The sequence below is a fragment of the Protopterus annectens genome, chromosome 11.part0, assembly GCF_019279795.1.
Source record: "Protopterus annectens isolate FY-2018-M chromosome 11.part0, PAN1.0, whole genome shotgun sequence".
NCBI lineage: Eukaryota > Metazoa > Chordata > Ceratodontiformes > Protopteridae > Protopterus > Protopterus annectens.
The window spans coordinates 14,592,369-14,607,411 of record NC_056745.1 but is presented as its reverse complement, the minus strand read 5'-3'; the positions used below and the strand labels follow the sequence as shown (position 1 = coordinate 14,607,411).

At 40.7% G+C, this 15,043-nt stretch overlaps 1 protein-coding gene across 3 annotated transcripts in view; it reads right to left on the bottom strand.

The window, feature by feature from the left end:
* The window catches only part of LOC122815127 (gastrula zinc finger protein XlCGF26.1-like), a 289,579-nt gene extending 274,792 nt beyond the window's left edge, over positions 1-14,787 (bottom strand). For all 3 annotated transcript variants that reach the window (XM_044087378.1, XM_044087379.1, XM_044087381.1), the window contains exon 1: positions 14,611-14,787. In XM_044087378.1, the coding sequence (XP_043943313.1) occupies positions 14,611-14,646 (36 nt within the window). In that variant the 5' untranslated portion in view covers positions 14,647-14,787. The remainder of the gene's footprint in view (positions 1-14,610) is intronic.
* Between the last annotated feature and the right edge of the window lie 256 nt (positions 14,788-15,043).

The window sequence follows — 15,043 nt, the reverse complement described above, 5'->3', positions numbered from 1 at the left end:
GCTATCTCTTAGAATTAGTGCTAGAATATAATGTGTTTGTGTTTGATAATATTTATTATAGGCAGACATCTGGCGTAGCTATGAGCTGCTGGGAGAAGAAATATTTGTTAGTCGCACAGCATGGAAGTGAGCTTGTTTTCTTCTATCGTAGATTCATCAATGACCCTTTTCTGCTTTGGCAGGGAACAAAGACAGAATTGAATGCCTTTGTGAATTATTTAAATACAAGTTGTAGCTTTTTAAAATTTACGTCTACCATCTCAGATTCTAGTACTGATTTTTTGGACATCCAGATCATTAGGGATGGGACTAGCAATTTGTACCTCAATTATATCAAAAGTAATGCTATTGCCCCAGTTATTTATATCGGGAAAGCACGCACCCTAAGCATGTCTTTAAAAATATTCTGAAGGGGCAAGCATTAAGGAATAGTAGGCTCACTACTTATGACAGCGAATTAGAAGAGAGGTTAGATATTGTCAAGAAAGAGTTTTTAACAAGAGGTTATAAGGGGGCAGATATTACATCGGTACATGATGAAGTTAGAAGGGGCAGGGATAGTTTTGGAAAACTTTATTTCTCACTAACACATATATATAAGCATGAGGGGTAATGTGAGGAAAGGGATACCGTTTTTACTTACCTATTCCACAGATGACCAGGGCATCAGGAACATAATACGAAAACATTGGCATGTGCTCCAGGTGGAACCAGCTATAGCCCAAATAGTGGGACCTAGTCTGCTTTTTGGTTTTAAGAATAAGCAGTCTCTGAAACATAAACTTTGCTATCCTAGGAATTGAGGGGTGACACTAGATAACACAGGAGAGGTTGGTACGAAGAAATATGATGCTTGCTCTTTTTGTTAAATAATGAATCAACAGTATTTGTACATCCACAAACTGGGAGAACATATAGAGTCAGGGCAAAGGCTGACTGTAATACAAAGAAGTTAGTGTATGTTGCCCTATGTACAATCTGTAATCAGCTCTACATAGGTAAAACAAACAGGCATCTAAGGAAGAGAATGAGACATCATATATATTGTACATACAGGGGGTTTACCTACAGTGTAATTGCTAAACATATGATTGGAAAAGGAGAGGAACATATTTTATGTTTTCAGTGTTGGAAGTTATACCCCCTAATGTTAGGAGAGGGGAGTCGACTAATACTACAGAACTGAGATGAATATTTAGACTGAGAGCACACCATGACTATGGGTTGAATGATTATGTTTCCATACAACCAACCTTAAAATCTAGAAGGCTGAAGAAATAATTTTATTAAAAAGTTTTAAAAAGTGGTAGAAATATATTGTATTACATGTCTGTTGTGAATAAGAGCCATGTTTGTAAAAACAGTTTTTAAGGCAGATAGATTGTTTTAACTATGCTTGGTTTGAATTGTACTAGTATTAAGTTATCAGTTACTTAGTAACCTTAATTGACTGTGTTTTGATTGGATGGGGTGGCTTAGGTGAATATCATTCTTGTATTTAGTTCATGGTGTTCATAGGTTCATAGGTAAGTACTAGGCTATTGGCCCTTAGGGCCTATAGAAGCCTAGCCAAAAAGGTACCCTGGCTTTCGCCACCCAAGAAAATTATTTTCCTGTGCCCCTGTCAAGCAGAGCCACAGAAGTGATCCCCGGGGTGAATTTCCTATTTCCCATCCAATCATCAAGATTTTTCTTGAAGAGTGCTAATGAGGAGCTCTGTTTGACATGGATAGGTAGTCTGTTCCAGAGTATGGGAAGTCTCTGGGACAGGAATCTATCCCTCCAGCATGTTCTGTTTATTGTGGTAACAAGGTTTAGGTCCCTAAAGCGTGTAGCTCGGAGAAATTGGGATTTCTTTAAGTGGAGCATGTCCAACAGCTCTGGGTTTGACATAGCTTTGTATGTTAGGCAGATATCGCCTCTGAGTAGGCGATATGCGATGGAGTAAAGCTGGAGTTTTTGTGAGACGGTCTGAGTAGGGCATCTGTTTGAGGCCAGTAATCCTCTTTGTGAGGTATTATGGCGGCCTTTCCAGTTGTTGTAGATGTCTTGTGAGGTACATACCAAAAGGGGCATTGTAATCTACAATGGGCCCAATGAGTGATGAGTAGAGGGGAACAATGACCTCTTTTTTTCTGAATGAGAAACCTTTTAAGATGAGGTGTGCCACATAGAAGGATTTCCTGACCACTGTGGTGATGTGATTATCAAAGGAGAGACTACTGTCCACCTGTGTCCCAAGGTCTCTTATCACACTTTCAGTTTTAAGTAGACTACCGCCTATGTGGTAGTTCATGGGTACAGAGTTTTTACCAAAGGGGATGACAATGCACTTTTTGGCAGAGCTTGAGGCCATGGCTTTGACACCAGGCATCTGTCTCACTGAGGCCCTTTTGTAGATGTCCACATTGTTAGGAGTTTTGATTATGGCACCTAGTTTGCAGTCATCTGTGAACTTAGTTAGCCAAAGACTTTCTGTGTTAGCCTGTACTTTAGAGAAGTAGATACCAAACAGGAGAGGACCCAGGACTGTACCCTGTGGTACTCCATTTGTCACTGGTCTGAAGTCGGATTTGGAGTCTGCTACTTTCACAGTGTGGGTTCTGTCAGTAAGCCATTTGGCAACCCATTTTGTGACATAGGGATTTATACATAATTTAGTGAGTTTATCTATAATTCCAGAGTGGGGGATGGTGTTGAAAGCCTTGGCGAGATCTTGATAGGCTGTTTGAACCACCTTACCCTCATCTATGGCTTTGGTGATTGCTTCAAAGAAGTTTATCAGGTTTAGGAGACATGATCTGCCTTTTACAAACCCGAACTGTGTGTGGTCCAGAATTTGGAGATTACCAATGTCTTTGTTTATGAGTTCCATGATTATACGTTCCATGGCCTTGCAGACCAGGCTCGTCAGACTAATGGGGCAGTAGTTCCTGGGGTCTGTTGTGGCTCCACCTTTGTGGAGTGGGATAACCATTGCAATGCGCCATTCAAGGGGCACAAAGCCTGAGGTGAGGCTATGATTGAACATGGTACTTAGGTGGGGTGCCAGTTCATTCTGTAGTTCGTGTAGAATGCAGCCTGGGATGTTGTCAGGTCCCATGGATGCTGTGTTCTTGGCTTTGGAGAGTGAGGTTTTTACCTGTGCAGCCATGATTACAGGAACTTTGCATTCTTCTGGTATAGAGCTGGGCCCTTTAGGGGGTCGGGGGGGGGGTAAAGTTAGCACTGAACCTATCTTCCAGGATGTTGGCAATATCAGTTGGTTCTGTATATTTAGTTCCACTGTGCTGTAACTCAGAGCAGATCTGAGTGTTGCCATTAAGATTCTTGACATAGCTATAGAATGCTTTGTGGTTGTCTTTAGAATCAGTGGCGATTTTGTTTTCATAACTAGCTTTGGAGGATTTTATGTGTAAGTGCTTATAGAATGCATTTGTGTAGGATTCAGCAGTCATACCTCTATTGTCCATCTGCATGGGTGTTGTGAAGTTTGTCACTTTTGTCTTAAGAAGCGTGAAGTTAATAAAGCAACAAAGAAAATAAAAAAAAAAAACTAGCAGTGTTTTAGTTGCTGAGTATGATCTGAAGAAACAAAAGTGTTTTTTTGTGAAAGCACTCATCATTTTTTATTTTTATTAAAGTTTTGGCTTGTTTTATCCATTTCCTGTGTTTCTGCTACTTTTTTATTTTCTTTGTTGCTTTATTAAACTCAGAACTGAGCAGTTTATTGCAGATGATTTACTTTTTCTTATTTGGCTGTGTATATATACATTTTATATATATATATATATATATATATATATATATATATATATATATATATATATGGTTCCCTATCAGAAGCCTGAAACACTATAAGCTTGAAAATCAAAATCCTGAAACCAAAAGCCTGAAAATTCAAAATCCCGAAAACCCAAAATCCTGAAACTCAAAATCCTGAAAACACAAATAATGCTAATATGTCACTGTAAAGACACTAATATCTACCGACTGACCCTGACCCTTACCCTAACCCTAAGGTCCGTCACTATCGCACACTCACCTGACCCGCGCCCTAACCCTAACTCACTTAAACCGCCCCTAACCCCAATATTTGTCACTATTGCATACATGCCTAACCTGCGCCCTAACCCTAACTCACTTAAACCACCCCTAACCCTAACATAAAACCAACCGCACACTTACCTGAACCCAACGCATGACCTAACACCACAGGGCTAACAATAGCAAAGCCACAATTACGTCAGTATGTCCATTTTGTGTTTTCAGGATTTTGGGTTTTCGGGATTTTGAATTTTCAGGCTTTTGGTTTCAGGATTTTGATTTTCAAGCTTATAGTGTTTCAGGCTTCTGATAGGGAACCATATATATATATATATATATATATATATATATATATATATATATATACATGTATGTATAGATATAGATGCACACACACACATATACTAATAACTCATTTCAAAGATATATTCTGGACATATGCTGCATTCTTTACCCTGGAAAAGGAGGAAGGTCAGACAGCATACTAATAAGTAGCCTGACATTTCACTACACAGGAGTGCTTTCATTCATTAGTGAACAGTAATTATTTTATTTCTTTAATTATAATGATGTATACTGATGTCATTGAGTGGGAAAGTGCATGTTTAAGTTACAGATCATACTTTATTATAGTTTTAAAATAATAAAAAAAAAAGATAAAGGACAAACAAAGTTATCAAAGGATGTGCCATTCTTGTTTTGTTCACATGAGCCAAGAAAACTTGTCACCAACAGTAAACGGGAAAACTCTCATGTCAAAGCATTGCATAAACCATACATTTTTGTTAATCAAGAAAAATTAAATTAACACAGGAAACGTTTAACAATTGCATTAATCCTTTGTTAAGCAATACAAAACATTCAGTTTTATACATTGTGCAGATTTGACCTCATACTGTCTGGGTCACAGACTGGACCAAGGAAGTCAGGTCTAGTGATACCACCTCCACTAAGAGACCGGTCGCCACTAAGGTACCTCAGGGCTCCGTGCTGGGCCCACTCCTATTTGGCATCTATGTTTTGTAGGTAAAGACTGTCTAGGACCTTTGGGCTACCAAATTCACGACACAAATATCTTACAAGAGTGTCTAACACAGACAAATGACCCATGCCAGAGTCACAGACTACAACTCAAAGCCAAGAAATGCATTATAGTTGCTTTTGAGGAAACTTCCCTAGGAACTGACCCAGCAGTCAGGGATCTGGGAACATATGCAGACAGTAATCTGCCCTTTGACCAACATATGGCCAAGGTAGTGATAAGATCTTTCTATGTCCCCCAGTTTATAAGGAAGGGCATGTCATCCAGGTCCAAGGAAGTTATAATGCCCTTATCAGACCCCTCATTGAGTATAATGCCCCATTTGGCATGTACCTGACAACACATATGCAACAGCTAGAATGCCCACAGAGGTTCCTTACAAGCAGAATCCAGAGTAGAAACACATTGTCCTATATGGATCACATTAAAGCCCTTTCTCTATACTCGGTCAATACAGGTTACTGAAAGGCACTTTGAACCTGGAACACAAGGCATCCTTGGACTGGGCTCTGAAGTACCTTCTGCACATCTGTAAAATGAGCAGCATCAGAACCACTGCATCCAAGGATTTAAATTTTGCTTGGGGCATAAATAAAACATGTTGGTGAGACAGATTTCTAACTCAGAGGATCCCCATGCTCTGGAACAGTCTCCCCATCCCTGTGAAGCAGAGTCCATCCCTAACCATATTTAAGTGTAACCTTGACCAATGGATGAGAAATTGGAAATTCATCCTGGATCAGACCCCCATGTCTCTGATAGAGATAAACAGCAATGCCCAAACTAACATATCTCCCACCACATAACCTCTAGAAACTTCCAAACATACCCCGTCATAATAAATGCCAATGATACATAGGGATACAACTGGGTTGGATTGCATAGCTAGGCTTATAAAAACTCTGGTGGTTATTAGCCTAGTATATATCTATGAACCTATGAATCTACCCAGAGAATGAAGGCCATCATGTGGGGCTCATACCTCAGAATGTTGTAGTCATGCAGAAAATCCTGCCTTGGCATACTCTGCATTTGAACGCTTTACTCCTGGCAATACAACTCTTTTGAATGCTAACACTTTTATGATGTTTTCTGTACTTTATCAAAATCTACACTCATCTGATAAAGGCCCTATGATACCACTGCATTATGCATGCATAATAAGGAAAAATGTTTGGAGCAGAATTTTCCAATGGAGTGGGGCAGTCCAAACAGGGTTTTGTATCAGTCTGAGGAGTTATGTAGCAAAATGTCATGAATGGTGCATTATGGTACATATGGGGTGCTTTTGCCAGGATATTAGTGTACATGAATGGACTATGTCATAGCGATCAAGCAAACAAAAAAGTGTAAAACATTACCATACCTATTTGGTGTAGTAATTAAATGGTCAGCTTCCATAAAAATTGTTCACATTTTCCTACACTTCTGTCTGTCCTATGACAAACAATGAGACCATGACGTTGCAATTATTGGTAAATGACAGCCTATGCAACATTATCATTTGATCTGTAGCCCAGGAATTTTAAAGAATGTTTGTTTAAACAGAAGTAATAATCATGTAAAATTATGTGGATTAATTGTATCTATCTACTATGTAACAGTGGTCTAAAGCCTTCAGAACCTATGAAAGGGGGTGCTTATGGGACAAGAGATTCAAATGAGGATATTCAAACAAATAACTAAGAGAGAGAAAAAGATGCACAATGAATCTGATAAAAACTTTAACTGCCAGTAAGATTTCAATTACAGAGTCAGTTTTAGAAGAATCTTGAGCTTCACTGAGCATGTGCAGCTTTGAAACTGAAAGGAGCACAACTACTGTCATGTGACATTATTTCCACTGCATAAGACTGAGCATGTGCAGCTTTGAAACTGAAAGGAGCACAACTACTGTCATGTGACATTATTTCCACTGCATAAGACTGAGCATGTGCAGCTTTGAAACTGAAAGGAGCACAACTACTGTCATGTGACATTATTTCCACTGCATAAGACTGAGCATGTGCAGCTTTGAAACTGAAAGGAGCATCAAGAGCATTACTACCATGTAACTGTACTTCTGTTGTATGAGTGGTATTGTCTTCTAATTTATGGAGTGAAGCATTCAAGTACAGACTGTGTGAAGGCTGACTTTCTACATAACTTCAAATCATCAAAGAAACTGAGGAGCTTAATGAAAATGACTTTGCAGGTGAAAGACTAGTAAGAATAATGATGCGTGCATTGTAATGTCAGTGCTGTTTCTTTTTGTTTGTACTTATTTAAGTATTGCGCCAGACTTAAAACATTATCCAATCCATTCTCAGTCAGTGCTGTGCTTTAAGTAACACTAAAGGATTATCCATGTTGACTGTGATGGGCTATTTGATGTCTTACCATTTTGTCCACATCTTAAGTAAAAGGGATGGTCACAGCCTGAATGAATGTCCGTGTGATGTCAACACATGCTGTTCGCATCAGGAGGAAAAGAACGGTGATGTCACAGGCATTGTTGAAGGGCCACTGTAATGTCACTACATGCATCATAAATCAGGAGGAACAGTGATTTCATGGGCCTAGATGAAGTCTTCTTTAATGCCACTGCATGTTGTGCTCATAACAGAAATGTTGATGTCGAGGGCATAGATAAAGGGCCCTGTGATGTCACTTTATCCTGCAGACATCATGAAGAACACTAGCAGTCATATGTCTAGATGAAAGCCCCTGTGATGTCACTGTATGCTGCACACATTATCCAGGTCAGCAGCATCACTTGTCCTACTGAAGCTCCCCATAATGTCACTATATTATGTGCACATTAGGAGGAACAGTGACAGTCATGGGCCTAGATGAAGGTCCCTGTAATGTCAGTGCAAGCAGTACACGTATGTAATAGTGGAATACATAAACACAAATGAAAGCCTTTGTGATGTCACTGCATTCTGCACACATGACAGGAACACTGATAGTTATAAAACTGGATGAAAAGTCCCTATGATGTCACTGTATATAGGACGCATCATGAAGAATACTAGCAGTCATAGGTCTAGACAAAATTCCCTTGTGATGTCACTGAATGCTGTACACATCAATAGTAACAGTGACAACCACAGTCTCATACAAATACCCTTGTGATTTCACCGCATGCTGTGTAATGCTCATTGATGATTATGGGCTTGAATGAAGGTCCCTAAGATGTCAACTCATGCCATAGAGGAACAGTAGTTGTACAAAGAAGAACAGGTAAATGCAGAAGTTACTAATGTCAAAAGTTAAATACAAAAATGAAAACTATCAGCTCCCAAATGTGGAACATTTCTTTAGTGAGATATTGTTAAGAAGTAATACATAAGCATTATCTAATCTGCTGAATTAATGGCTTCACTGGGAACATTTCAGACTCTGATACCCTATAGAGGTTGTTCTTTAACTCAAACAGCTTAGCTAATCATACTCAAGCACTGAAGTTTTATCACATGTAGGACTTGCACAACTGCTGATCAGTAATACAGCTCAGAATGTACATCTTATGTGAACATCTAACATCTCAGCAAATTAGCAGCATGACATATAGGTTCATAGGTAGGTACTAGGCTATTGGCCCTAGGGCCTATATAAGCTTAGCCAAAAGGTACCCTGGCTTTCGCCACCCAAGAAAAATTATTTTCCTGTGCCAATATCGAGCAGAGCCACAGAAGTGATCCCCAGGGTGAATTTCCTATCTCCCATCCAATCATCAAGATTTTTTTGAAGAGTGCTAATGAGGAGCTTTGTTTGATATAGATAAGTAGTATGTTCCATAGTATGGGAAGTCTCTGGGACAGGAATCTATCCCTCCAGCATGTTCTGTTTATTGTGATGACAAGGTTTAGGTCCCTAGAGCATGTAGCTCGTAGGGATTGGGATTTCTTTAAGTGGAGCATGTCTAAAAGCTCTGGGTTTCACATAGCTTTGTGTGTTAGGCAGAGATCGCCTCTGAGTAGGCGATATGCGATGGAGTAAAGCTGCAGTTTTTTGAGGCAGTCTGCGTAGGACATCTGTTTGAGGCCGGTAATCCTCTTTGTGAGGTATTTCTTCAGCCTTTCCAGTTGTAGTAGATGTCATGTGAGGTACATACCAAAAGGGGCATTGTACTCTATAATGGGTCTAATGAGTGATGAGTAGAGGGGAACAATGACTTCTTTTTTCCTGGATGAGAAACCTTTTGTGATGAGATGTGCCATGTAGAAGGATTTCCTGACTACTGTGGCGATGTGATTATCAAAGGAGAGACTACTGTCCACCTGTGTCCCAAGGTCTCTTATCACACTTTCAGTGTTAAGTAGACTACCGCCTATATGGTAGTTCATGGGTACAGAATTTTTACCAAAGGGGATGACAATGCACTTTTTGGCATTGAGCTTGAGGCCATGGCTTTGACACCAGGCATCTGTCTCAGTGAGGCCCTTTTGTAGGATGTCCACATCTTTTGGAGTTTTGATTATGGCTCCTAGTTTGCAGTCATCTGCGAACTTCATTAGCCAAAGACCTTCTGTGTTAGCCTGTACTTCAGAGAAGCAGATACCAAACAGGAGAGGACTCAGGACTGAACCCTGTGGTACTCCCCTTTTCACTGGTCTGAAGTTGGATTTGGAGTCTGCTACTTTCACAGTGTGGGTTCTGTCAGTGAGCCAGTTGGCAACCCATCTTGTGACATAGGGATTTATACCTAGTTTAGTGAGTTTATCTATAATTCCAGAGTGGGGGATGGTGTTGAAAGCCTTGGCGAGATCTAGATAGGCTGTGTGAACCACCTTACCCTCATCTATGGCTTTGGTGACTGCTTCAAAGAAGTCTATCAGGTTTAGGAGACATGATCTGCCTTTTATGGGGTCCTGAGTTTGGAGATTACCAATGTCATTATTTATAAGTTCCATGATGATACGTTCTATAGCCTTGCAGACCAGGCTCGTTAGGCTAATGGGGCGGTAGTTTCTGGAGTCTGTGGTGGCTCCCCCTTTGTGGAGTGGGATAACCATCACTGTGCGCCATTCAGTGGGCACATAGCCTGAGGTGAGGCTATGATTGAACATGGTACGTAGGTGGGGTGCCAGTTCATTCTGTAGTTCATGTAGAACACAGCCTGGGATGTTGTCAGGTCCCATGGATGCTGTGTTCTTGGCTTTGGATAGTGGGTTTTTTACCTGTGCAGCCGTGATTACAGGAACTTTGCATTCTTCTGGTATAGAGATGGGCCCTTTAGGGGATGACAGGGGAGTAAAGTTAGCACTGAACCTATCTGCCAGGATGTTGGCAATATCAGTTAGTGCTGTATATTTAGTGCCATTGTGCTGTAACTCAGAGCAGATCTGAGTGTTGCCATTGAGATTCTTGACATAGCTATAGAATGCGTTGTGGTTTAGAGTCAGTGGCGATTTTGTTTTCGTAACTAGCTTTGGAGGATTTTATGAGGGCTCTCAGCTTCTTACTGAGGCTGACCAGGGAGTTTCTCCAATCATGGGATTTTACTCTTTTTTGCAACAGTTTCTTTCTTCTGTTGTAGAGTTTGTTTATGGCAGGGGACCACCAGATTGGCTTCCTTTTTTTGGAGGATAGCATCTTGGTTCTGTTAGGGATTGCACGATCCATGCAGTCATGTAAGTGCTTATAAAGTGCATTTGTGTAGGATTCAGCAGTCATACCTCTATTGTCCGTCAGCATGGGTATCGTGAAGTCTGCCACTTCTGTCTTAAGAAGCATGAAGTTGGCTTTGGAGAATTTTTTTTACTGTAGTTTCCCTAATGGGGGTGGGGGAGGGATGTGGATTTCTAGGGTAATTAGCTTGTGGTCGGATCTGACCAATGAGGAATTGACCTCTGGTGTGGAGCACTGGTTGCCCATGTTGGTAATAACCAGGTCTAGGATATTGCTGCCCCTGGTGGGGGTGTGTATAAGTTGATCCAAGGCATTGGAATTCATGAATTCCAGAAAACTTTGAGCACAAGAGTTAGTACATGAGTAGTTTTCCCAGTTAATGGTGTGGTAGTTGAAATCGCCCATTATTAGGGTGTTAGGTTGTACCCTAATATTTTCCAGTGTATCAAGAAATGAGGAGTGAAAATCCTGGGGCATGGAGGGGGATCTGTAGCAAGCTACAATTTGGATTGTGGTCTTGCCCAGAGTTAGTTGCACTTGGATAATCTCGGATGCATTATGCTGAGCAACTAGCCTGGAGATGTGGATATCCTTAATGAATATGGACACGCCTCTGCCTTTAGTGTTTCGGTCCAGGTTAGGTGGCCGAAAGGTGTGGTATGAATTATAGCCTGGTAATGCAGGGGTAGTCTCTGGTGCCTTGAACCAGGTCTCTGTCACTGCACAGATGTCGATGTTCTCCATTTTAAGGAGTGCCTCGAGTGAGTGCATTTTGAGGTTTAGACTTCTAGCATTGAGTAGCAATACCCTCAGATTCTTCTTGCTTGTACCTGTTATGGTGGTGAATTCATTATTTGAATCTTGAATAAAAAAGGCAATATATGGGTGGCTAGAGCCTTAGCCAGTATCCGGAATCCCAGGGGCGACAGGTGCAGGCCATCTCGGGCAAAGCATCATGGTTTGTCGATCATGTCATCCCAGGCAGACAGATACTGGATCCGCTTAGAATGACACCAGAAGCTTAGTCAATTGTTGAAGTCAATCATTTTGTCCTTGTACTGTGGTATAATTCTGGGTAATGGCAGGATACTACTCAGGGTTAGGGTCATACCTGCCTGGGCTACAAGATTGGACAGCTCCTCCATGTCCCTTTTCATGTAGTCCAGGGAGGTACGTCTCATGTCATTCACACCAACATGGACAATGACAGAGTCATATTTGTACTTGTTGTGGAGTGACCTGAGTGCATGCATTATGTGGTGGATCCTGGCAACAGACAGGCAGCTGACAGTAACTTTCTCCTTGTTTATCCTGGTGAGTGGAACATCAGTGTGCCTAACTATACAGTCACCTATGACTAGAGTGTTGGGTACATTGTTATGCCTTATGGGCTGTGGTTGAGTGGCACACTGAATTTGTGGGCTATGTGTCATTTGGGTTGTGTTGGGAGCTGGAGGTTGCTTGTGTTTCTGCTTTGGAGGTCCCTGTTGCGTGGGCAGGTTTTTACTGAGAGTCTCCGCGAATGTAGGTGTGTGTTTTGTGTTTCTATGTGTGTGTTTTGGTGGTGTAGGTTTTGAGGGACTATGTGCTGAGTGTGGTATGGTGCAAGTGTTTACCTTCTCCTCTTGACTGTCTAGTCCAGTCTTAGGTGAAGAGAGCTTTGCTTCCAGTTTGGTTATATAAGTGCATCTCTCACAGGTTGTAGTGTTTGGTGGTAGGAGGAGAGGGTTGTCTGTGTACATGAGGCAATTGCTGCATTGCCCCAAGATGCCCAGATTCATCAGGTAGACAGGAGAAAACACCGGGAGCTGACCCTTAGACATGCCTGGATAGGTGCTTATTTGTTAAATTCTAGAAACTGTTTTCCTCTAGACAGTGAGGAAAGTTGAGTGCTGTAGTAATTTGTAGCTTACTTAGTGCTTACAATAAGTTCTGAACAAGTGATGAGCTCAAAGAAACAGACGAGTGCTGAAACTAAAAAACTGGCTAGTTCTAAAAAACAAAATTAAGCTAGAAGGCTTCCCTCCAACACAGAAAGGCTTGGGGACTTAGAAGCCCACAAATAGTCCTGGACACAGTAAATCTGTATCCAGACTAGACTACCCACACGAAAGGCAGGAAACAAGCTTAGAATTTTTTTTTTTAAGTGGAAAGAGAGAAAGGAGGAGCAGAAACTATGCTGATTGGCCTTCTCAAATGTTCTCCCTGTATTAGGTAGAATGAGGTAATGACACTAGACTGGGAGGAGGGTCCCAGATCAAATTTACAGTTGGGTCGGGCAAATGCAAAGCCACCAACTAAAGCTCAAAAGAACACATGAGGTGCTTAGTCTAAGCTGTAGTCCAGATGACCTCAATCAGCCAATGACCTTAAACAATTCTCTCTCACTGAAATGCCTGATGGCTTTGGCTAAACCAAGATGTTCCTGAACATGTGCTCAGACACACAGCCTCCACAAACACTAGGCCCAAACACAAGCCTGAATATGGACAATGCTACAAATATCCACACTACTTAGAAACAAACTGCAGAAATATTTCTCACAGCAGAAAAGCAGCAGTGAGCCTTTAAATGAAAGTTTTAAACAGCTAAAGGAGCCTCTAGAGAAAGCTTTTAACTGCAAACAAGTTATCAGAATCAAACAACCCAGCAGATGCTTAATAAAAGTGGACAATTTCCAGTTAATACCTCACACACAGTGAGACTAGCTAGAAAAATATACAGTAGACAAAGTGCTATAAATAACTCGAAAAAATAAGCAAAAAACAGGATACTTAATGTTATATATTATCGATCTGAGTTTGCTCAGTGTCCTTCCTTCGATTAGATAAGGAAAATTCTTCATATAAATATAACAGTGATATTTAAAAAAACAGGTAAATAAATGAGAACAAGACCCCAACCGCCACAAGTCTGCTAACAAAATACAAGAACTCTGCGTTTGCAAGTCACGATAATGGGAATGGCCATCTCTAATGTAATGAATACAGTGGGTATTGTCCCATATCACAGATACAAGGGGGAAATAGCCCCTTGAGTGCAAATACATAAAATTACAGAAGCAAAGCAAAGCAAAACAGCTGCAGCTTAGCATGTGGAATACAGACAAAACAGCATAAATACCGCCTACAAATTGAAAATAAAGCTTAAGGGAAGTATCAACTTGAAGACTTTTTTAGAAGGAACATGAAACATAGGAAAACCATACATAACATTTTACCAAAAAAGGCACTAATAAACCTGAGAACAAATCTGTCTAGAACTTAGGAATGTGCAGCTGACTCTCAGTAGGAACGATGCTGTGAATGAATCTGTTTTCTTTCAGAAACATAAGCACACATGTACCTACACATACGTGCATGCATACATGTACATACATTCACACATACACACTCTCATTGTCTACCTGCCTTCCTTAGTGGACGGTCTTCATCTTCTTTCCCCTGGAAAGCAGGAAAGAAATCCTCTCAGGTAATCTTTACCCACTAATTCCCACCCGTCAGATGAGCAGAAATGTTCTGACAGGAAATCCTAGGCTTTACCCCTTAATAAAATACTGAACATGTTTTACAGAACTGTAAAAAGTATAACATGAACTGCATTTACTATAACACACAAAATCTATCTGCAAAGCAAGTGTTCAGTCCCTTTTCCTAATACTGTTTCCGCACTGTTTTTTCAGACTGGAAAAATTATGAAAAGAGATGCGTCACCAGAGGCTAACGTTTCTCTTCTAGGTGTGTGTGACTGTATCCCTTAAGTATAACTCATTAACAGTGTGTTTCAGTCTCAGACCCTACAAACTGCTGTTCTTTACGCACAAGCTTTATCACAAACATCAGTAAACTTCAGAACACCTGGATATCAGCTTGTGACAGAGTTGTTTCAGGTCGCTGTTCCCTTACCTCCAGTTTCATTGCTGATCCTGTTTCAGTCCCCATGACTGAGTGCTTTCTGTCAGGATATGGACAGCCAGCCTGTTTTTCAAACAACTCATCAGTAAAAGAGCCTGCCTGGCTGCAACCTGCAATCAAGCACTAAAACGATTTTCATAAGTTCACTTTTATCTTCCTGTGTAACAGTGAACTGTGTCCTTAGCAGCAAATGAACCATCGTATAAATATTCATAGATTATTATAGGGGAGGAGTAAGAGGAGAGGTCTCTAAATAATTCATGAGACAGGCAGGAGGGGTTTAAATAATTCATGAGATAGGCTGCATTAAACAGCTGTCGTGTTGCAGAGGACGGATATTCTGAATTTTACTCATGTTTGCACTGACTGTGTTTAAAGTAGATTTATTCATCATTCTTATTAACTAGCATTGAGTTTAGGTAGT